Source organism: Paramormyrops kingsleyae, chromosome 8 (genome assembly GCF_048594095.1).
Source record: "Paramormyrops kingsleyae isolate MSU_618 chromosome 8, PKINGS_0.4, whole genome shotgun sequence".
In the NCBI taxonomy this organism is placed as follows: Eukaryota; Metazoa; Chordata; class Actinopteri; order Osteoglossiformes; family Mormyridae; genus Paramormyrops; species Paramormyrops kingsleyae.
Genome location: NC_132804.1, coordinates 4,380,772 through 4,389,737, shown reverse-complemented (window position 1 = coordinate 4,389,737; position 8,966 = coordinate 4,380,772). Strand labels below are relative to the sequence as shown.

Here is an 8,966-nt window from a genome sequence, read left to right as displayed (position 1 = left end):
TTTTTGATTTTACATCACTCTCCAAACTCCTTTACAGAGCCGAGGTAGGCAGGAGTCCCTCCACCTCCAGAGCAGGCGGCGGAACCTCCTGTGGAACAGCGTCCATCATGGGCACCACGGATTACTAGCCTGAGGAAGCTTGTAAAGCGGGTGAAATCCAGTACTGGGAGGGATGCACCCAGCCAGTAACAGACAGGGTAGACATTACAAATCACATGAATGTGCTAACCACTGCGCCACCATGCCACTCCTTACTGACTTTCATCAAGCATCTATCCGTCAGAGGGTCACAGTGAGATATAGCAGGGCACAGACTTACATGCACATACAATGGAACGTCGTTTTAATTCGATTTTTTAATGCGTATTTTATGAGGGGGGAAAAGTAAATTTGTTTTTGGGTGTGTTGGTATTATTATCAATTAGAAAAATCGCAATTTTAAAAAGCTGGTGTCAGGAAGAGCCCTGATCACTGTTCAGTTTGGGCTTGTTTAAACCAATAAACGGAAGGCGTTGCCATGGAAACGCCGTGACTCGCAGTTTGCACAAAGACAAAAAGCCCAAATGCGCAAAGCCAGGAAGACGACGGGACCTCTAACTGCAAACATTACCGAGAAATATTCTTTTCGTTAACAGATATACTAAATGTATATATATCTTGCGAGTATAATGGACCGAGAACAAGATCTGTAATCAAATTAAAACATTTTCTGATGAAAAGTTCATACATTACATAATAGTGCGCGTTTGGAATGTTGGGATGGCTAAACTGACGAACCGTCGACCACATTTGTCAAAATTATTTCTTTTAATGAATTTTATGGCATTACAGGTAAATGCTATCCGGACCGGTAAGTACCTTAGAGATCCAGTCTGTGTAGCCAATGCGTATGTACAGTATGGCCTCGTCATTTTGGCTGCTGCTTCGCCTCATCGGGCTCACTGCAAGATATTCATTTTGTTTTACAATACTCTCTGAATTATTTAACGTTTTACGACACATTTTAAAAATGATGTGCCTAAAGATATATAAAATACCTTATATTATGCTCATAAAAAGCACGCATCGGTTAACTAAAGTAATTAAAATATAAACGTATTTAAAATATGTAAATAAATATACTCTTAACGGTATTTTCTGAGATAACTAACTTTATTTGCACGAAACGGGTGGGATGTAAAATGTTTTACCTAAATATGCTACACATTAGTGCAAGTCAAACTTTATGGGCAAAGATCTCATTTCTCTCCAAACCTCAAAGCTGTTGTAAAGCTGTTATAAATGTTTAATCGAAGTATTTTTTTAAAGCACAGATAAATATATCTCACTTATATTTTGAGAAACGGTTTTGTCACAAATACGTTTTTTTAAGTATTCCAAGAAATCATTAAAAGGGGATCCGTTCCTCACCCCTGGAAACTGAGCTAATAAATTCTGAGGAGGTCATAAATCTCTCTGTTACTTCTGGCCTGCAGCCAAGATGGGACATGCAGAGGGGAGATATTCTTGAATTAAAATATCTTCTGTCAACAAAAGTTGCCCTACAATCTAACATTTGTAACTGTATAATTGCTACAAACTTTAGCCGGCAAATTTGACATTACACTCTGTTTGTGTAATGCATTAATCATACATAACAAACAGACAAAATGTATACTGACAATATGACTGCTCTCCACCTGAATTTAGTTTATAAGAAAAGAAACCTAATAGCTAGTAAAACTATCTAGCTTAAGTAAAAAGATTCGGTTTAAATGGGTTCTTATTTCAAATTTTAACTTGACTGATTCCTTTAAAAACTGACTTTGGCAGCATTGTCAAAGATGACATCATGAAAAATCATACTTAGTTTAAATGTTGTGTTTAATGGAATTTGTGAAGTTAATTTGACAATATATCCTTATAGTTAATCTTGTGGACCTCTGCGACCGGACCATCCAAGGAGACAGGACAATTGTCAATTCTCATCAGGATTCCCGGAAGTACTACTTTGTCACTGTGGGGACAGACTGCCACCTCACCATGCAGGCGGTGACTGACAGAGACAGGGTGCAGTTCCACTTCCGTTTTTTCCTAGTCTACAGTCTGCTACGGGTTTCTGCATTCAACCAGCACCACCTCAGCCCTACAACTCTGCTTCCAGAAGCCTCCAAAAGTAACCCTCTTCCAGGTCATGCAAGACCTGGGTATCACAGTGATCTAACTGCTATGGAAGTGAATGGGGACCCCTGTCATGCTGGGTCTTATGTCCAGTTCTATGATGGAAAAAACAAGGGTTCCCCACCAATTGGACCACCATTATGTGGAAAGAGTTTGCCCAGTCCTGTCATCTCCACTGGGAACTATCTGACCCTGAGACTGGTGACCAGGGGAACTCAGCCAAGAGTAGACTTTGTAGGGGATTTCACATCCATTAGATTAGGTAAGACATGGCTTTCTTAACAACTAAGGAGTCATTTGCATATTGGAAGTTATTAATAAATCCTAGTCCTAATGTATGACTCATCAGGTTGGCTAGAATGGACGATCTTCATAATTATGTATCAAATATGTATCGAAATCATGCAACAAATGACAACAGAAATACATGCAACAGTAGTCTTACACAAACCTTCATAGGACAGTATGCTTATATAATAACTTTTTTGAAGACGATGATGATTTAATGGGGGTTGTAATATGTTTAAGAAAAAAAAATGTAGAAAAGTTTCTATGTAATGTGTGTATATTTGCAAAAGTTCTCAAAGCAAGAAACACATTGTTATATTATTACTGCATACAATATTCAATAGGTGGGGCATTTAAATAGGTGGGGCAAATTGAAAACTTTTCTCAGCTCTGTTGCAAGTCGTTTTTTATCATCAAGTTTTCTTCTTATGGAAGAGCTATATAATTAGAGTTAATAAAGCAACATGAATTCACTGCAAGATTTTTAAGAATTTTCATGGAATTGACATGTATATCCATCCAGGCATCATCCAACCACTTAAAATGTACAGGATTGTAGGATGATATTTACAGATATTTTTTGTTCTTTCACTGAAGGCACTTTAAGATTATGTGATGTTTTCTTTGAAAGGTCAAGAATTATTCGCTCAAACTAGAGTGTCAGAAGTGACATCTTCTCCATCCACCAATCGTCCTTTGATGCCACCTGCCAACCAAAGCTGTGGGACACCAGACACCCGTCCTGAGCCAGACTCAGTCACAGGTAAGTCTTCATTGTCTTGTGGTCCCCAGTCTCTTACTTACATTTAGAAATATTTTTTATTACATTTTATCATTTAAAACAATAAATCCTACTTGGGTCAGCAGAGTAAAGAATACTTCAGATCAAAGTTTATAATCAGGGACTGACATAACTGGTACGCAAGTACGCATTCACCTTTAAAAGCGATACGTGCGACAATCGATTGTTGTGACAGCGTGAATGCATACGTATTTTATGTGCATTAATTGGCGCCGATATGACAAGAAATTATTGTGCATTGAAACCTTTATATGCTAATTCATACTTTATTTGCGGTATAGAGGTTAAAATTCACGGTAATTTCTTGTCACTACACATAAAATACGTACTTGCATATTTGTGCTGTTACATTAATCGATTGCTGCACGTATCGCTTTTAACCCTCTGGAGTCTCAAAAACCTATTTTCAGACATGCTGAGAAATTCTAAAAAATCACATTATAAACATTTCTAGCCAAGACTTTTGAGTTCTGAAGCTTATAGACCAGGGGTTGGCTACACATAAGTGAATGAGACATAATTCATAATGAGACATGATAAATACCGTTATCCCGGACGAGTCCCCACTTGTTACAAACTACCCCCTGGTCTAGGGTCGGGGGGGGGGGACAAAGATGGAAATGACGTATGTGCTGCTGGTGCTGTGAGTACCCACAAGAAGGCCACGTTAGTATAATAACATCTTAATAGTTTATTCATACTATGTTCCATACCACAGAAGCAAACCACTGCGGCGGGGAACAATGGACGGCTCTAAAGTAATAAACAGAACAAAAGTCTCTAACCCTACAAACCTCTAAACTATCTGTATTATATGCCCTGGCTAGCTGCCTGGCCATCCAAAACATACATGGATACATGGGTTGGTTGCCCGGCCGCTACTCCTGGTGTGTCTAACAGATTTTCACCTACAGGAGGTATGTAGGTGCGCACACATGCTACCTTGTCCCCGTGCGCACCCATCAGAACACCAACCAGCAAAGGTCAACAGCAGGAAAACCAAAGACCCATTCCTTCCAGTCCAAAGCACTATTATACAGAAAGCCCTGCCCCACCCCACCTGCAACCCAACTTCCTAATGAGGTACAGGTGATGTCAATCCTCATCAGCCAGGGGGGGTACCTGGGAAGAAACAACACAGAACAAGAAACACACAGAACAACATACTTTGCCAGATTACGTGCCCATGACCTGGCACGTAACATGGCTTCAAGTTGGATCGAGAAAGGCATCAGTCACAGATCTGAGATATGGAGATAGTGACCCATGGTCATCACTGAGGCCTGTACTTGTCAGGGTCTTGGGAACAGGGATGATAGTGGATGACTTGAAGCAGAAAAGAATAATACTCAGATCTAGAGACTGATGGAAGATCTCCGCAAACACTGGAGAGAGTTCATCTGCACAGGGTTTGAGGGAGGCAGGAAAGATTCCGTCAGAGCCAGTGTCTTTCCTGATGTTTTGTTTTGTTTTCTGAAGAGGTGATTGGTCTCTCTCTCGCAGCATGTGAGAGAGCCATGTTAGCCAGTCCCTGGTTAAGGGCACAATGGCAGCATCAGTCTGCTGACCAGGAGATTTGAATTTGATCAGGGGGACTGAGTCCTAACCTACACAGCCGCACGCTGCCCCATATTGATAGTGGTCTGTTCGTAATAATCAGTTATTTTAAAGAGAATACAATGAAGTCATCCTCTCCTGAAGCTGACACCTTATCGTGGTGGAGGGGTTCGCATGTTCCAGTGATCCCAGGAGCTAAGTTGCCGGGGGCTTTATGCCCCTGGTAGGGTCACCCAAGGCAAACAGGTCCTGGTTGAGGAACCAGACGAAGTGCGGCTCACAAGACCCCAATGAAGAAAAAGATAATGGAACCACGGTTTCCCTTGCCCGGACATGGGTCACCGGGCCCCCCCCCCCTGGAGCCAGGCCTGGGGGTGGGGCTCGATGGCGAGCGCCTGGTGGCCAGGCCTGTACTCATGGGGCCTGGTCGCACATAGCCCGAACAAGGTATATGGGTCCTCCCTCCAATGGGCTCACCACCTATAGGAGGGGCCATAGGGGTCGAGTGCGATGTGAGCTGGGCAGTAGCCAAAGGCAGGGACCTTGGCGGTCCGATCCTCGGCTGCATGGAATGTCACCTCTTTGATGGGGAAGGAGCCTGAGTTGGTGCACGAGATTGTGAAGTTCCGGCTAGATATAGTCGGGCTCACCTCGACGCACAGCTTGGGCTCTGGAACCAGTCTCCTTGAGGGGGGTTGGACCCTCTTCCACTCTGGAGTTGCCCGCGGGGAGAGGCACCGAGCGGGGGTGGGCATACTTATTGCCCCCTGGCTGGGCGCCTGTACATTGGGGTTTACCACAGTGGACGAGAGGGTAGCCTCCCTTCGCCTTTGGGTGGGGGGACGGGTCCTGACTGTTATTTGCGCTTATGCGCCAAGCGGCAGTTCAGAATACCCACCCTTTCTGGAGTACTTGGAAGGGGTGTTGGAGAGCACTCCTCCTGGGGACTCTCTTGTTCTGCTGGGGGACTTCAATGCTCACGTGGGCAATGACAAGACCTAGAGTGGCGTGACTGGGAGGAACGTCCCCCCCGATCTGAACCCGAGCGGTGCTTTGTTGTTGGACTTCTGTGCTCGTCACGGATTGTCTATAATGAACACCATGTTCAGGTTTAAGGGTGTCCATATGTGCACTTGGCACGAGGACACCCTAGGCCGCAGTTTGATGATCGACTTTGTAGAGGGGCGGAGCTGTCAACTGATCACTACCTGGTGGTGGGTTGGCTCCGCTGGTGGGGGAGGAAGCCAGCCAGGCCTGGCAGGCCCTAGCGTATAGTGAGAGTCTGATGGGAACATCTGGCGGAATCCCCTTTCAGGAGGAGTTTCAACTCCTACCCCCGGCAGAACTTCTCCCATGTCCTGGGGGAGGCGGGGGACATTGAGTCCGAATGGGCCATGTTCTGCGCCTCCATTGTGGAGGCGGCTGACCGGAGCTGTGGCTGTAAGGTGCTTGTCGCGGCGGCAATCCTCGAACCCGCTGGTGGACACCGGTGGGGAGGGATGCCGTCAAGCTGAAGAAAGAGTTCTATCGGGCCTTTTTAGCCTGTGGGACTCCAGAGGCAGCTGACAGCTACCGGCAGGCCAAGCGGGATGCAGCTTCGGCGGTCGCTGAGGCAAAAACTCGGTTGTGGGAGGAGTTTGACGAGGCTATGGAATACGACTTCTAGATGGCTTTCAGTCGATTCTGGTCCACCATCCGGTGGCTCCAGGGCAGGAAACATCAACACTGTTTATGATGGGGATGGGGTGCTGCTGACCTCAATTCGGGACATTTTGGGTCGGTGGAGGGAGTACTTTGAAGACCTCCTCAATCCCACCGACACGCCTTCCAATGTGGAAGCAGAGTATGGGGACTTGGGTGTGGACTCCCCTATCTCTGGGGCAGAGGTCGCTGAGGTGGTTAAAAAGCTCCTCAGTGGCTGGGCCCCGGGGGTGGATGAGATCCGCCCGGAGTTCCTTAAGGCTCTGGATGCTGTGGGACTGTCCTGGTTGACATGCATCTGCAGCATCACGTGGACATCGGGGGCAGTGCCTCTGGACTGGCAGACCAGGGTGGTGGTCCCCTCTTTAAGAAGGGGGACCGGAGGGTGTGCTCCAACTATAGGGGGATAACACTCCTCAGCCTCCCTGTAAAGGTCTAATCGGGGGTTCTGGAGAGGAGGGTCCGCCGGATTGTCGAACCTCGGATTCAGGAGGAGCAGTGTGATTTTTGCCTTGGCCGTGGAACAGTGGACCAGCTCTATACTCTCCGCAGGGTTTTGGAGGGTTCATGGGAGTTTGCCCAACCAGTCTACATGTGTTTTGTGGACTTGGAGAAGGCATTCATCCGTGTCCCTCGGGGAGTCCTGTGGGGGGTGCTCCGGGAGTATGGGGTGCTGGACTTCCTTTTAAGGGCTGTTCGGTCCCTGTATGACTGGTGCCAGAGCCTGGTCCGCATGGTCGGCAATAAGTCGGACTCGTTTCCAGTGAGGGTTGGACTGCCCTTTGTCACTGATTCTGTTCATAGTTTTTATGGAGAGAATTTCTAGGCGCAGCCAGGGCGTTGAGGGTGTCTGGTTTGGTGACCTCAGGATTAGGTCTCTGCTTTTTGCAGATGATGTGGTTCTGTTGACCTCATCAGACCGTGACCTTCGGCTCTCACTTGGACAGTTCGCAGCCGAGTATGAAGCAGCTGGGATGAGAATCAGCACCTCCAAATCTGAGACCATGGTCCTCAGCCGGAAAAGGGTAGAATGCTCTCTCCGAGTTGGGGATGGGGTCCTCCCCCAAGTGGAGGAGTTTAAGTATCTCGGGGTCTTGTTCACGAGTGAGGGGACGATGGAGCAGGAGGTCGACAGGCGGATCGGTGCGGCGTCCGCAGTGATGCGGGCGCTGCATCGGTCTGTCATGGTGAAGAAAGGCCTGAGCCAAAAGGCAAGGCTCTCAATTTACCAGTCGATCTACGTTCCTACCCTCACCTATGGTCACGAGCTGTGGGTAGTGACCGAAAGAACAAGATCGCGAGTGCAAGCGGCCAAAATGAGTTTCCTCTGCAGGGTAGCTGGGCTCTCCCTTAGAGATAGGGTGAGGAGCTTGGTCATTCGGGAGGGACTCAGAGTAGAGCCGCTGCTCCTCCGCATTGAGAGGAGCCAGATGAGGTGCCTCGGGCATATGATTAGGATGTCTCCTGAACACCTCCCTGGTGAGGTGTTCCGGGCATGTCCCACTGGGAGGAGGCCCCGGGGATGGGTGGATGGATGGATGGACAATGAAGTCCAAATGCCAGGGTCAGGAAACGTATCTATAACAGAAACATGGAAGTTGTATGTAGAATGGCATAATAGCACTCTCATTCCACATGCATTAGACAGTGCTGGATAAAATATTTACCACCAAAAGAGCATCAACTTAACATGCTTATGATTCGCAGATTCCAAGACTGATGTTCTGTGGCTCATCCTATACATAACACTGGGACTGCTGGTCGGAACGTTTGTGATGTGCTGGTGCTGCTGGTCTCCGGGCTGGTTCCTTTGGAGGGTGAGCATCTGCCGCTTCCTGCCCTGCTGTAACTCCACCTGTGCCTCCTTCCACCTGTGCGGCTCTCGCAAGGAGTTCCGCCTGGCCAAGGTCACCCCCCAAGGACCCGCCGGCGCAGCCACCTTTTAGCTATGCAGTGTTGTGACTGAAAATTCTCCCATATTAGACTAACAGAACCATATGTAACTGTTTTCCCATTTGAATCATACACCACATCTTTGGTGAAACTGTTTTTTGAAAGTTTATTGTAACAAACTGCCAAATTGTTATTAACAGTATTATTTTGTAATAAAACATGTCCTTCCGGTTTATCTCGTTAGCATATTCTGAGTTGATGACCTCATAATGACCTCAGGAACACTCTGCAACTTCAGCTAGTCAATCTTCATCCATGTATGCAAACGACATTTACATGTGCTTCAGTTAATGGTCATGGTAAACTTTGGAAAGTTCAAGTATCACAGGTCCATTGTATTTTCAGCCAGTTATGATCATTCAATTGGAATAGTGCCTCAATAATTAACTAACTGAAATACAGTCGTCCCTAGCCATTTCGCGCTTCGACTTTCGCGGCTTCACTCTATCGTGGTTTTTTCAAAAACATTTATTCATTAAAAAGTTGATAGACAGTGAAAATGATA

At 46.4% G+C, this 8,966-nt stretch overlaps 1 protein-coding gene across 1 annotated transcript; it reads left to right on the top strand.

Annotated features, from left to right (window-relative positions):
* The first annotated feature begins 544 nt into the window (after positions 1–544).
* ldlrad2 (low density lipoprotein receptor class A domain containing 2) lies at positions 545–8,636 on the top strand. The gene is made up of 4 exons (XM_023829563.1): positions 545–850; positions 1,907–2,422; positions 3,080–3,211; positions 8,216–8,636. Exons 1-4 carry the CDS (start codon positions 760–762, stop codon positions 8,452–8,454), a joined length of 978 nt encoding a protein of 325 aa, XP_023685331.1. The 5' UTR covers positions 545–759; the 3' UTR covers positions 8,455–8,636.
* Positions 8,637–8,966: the final 330 nt, after the last annotated feature.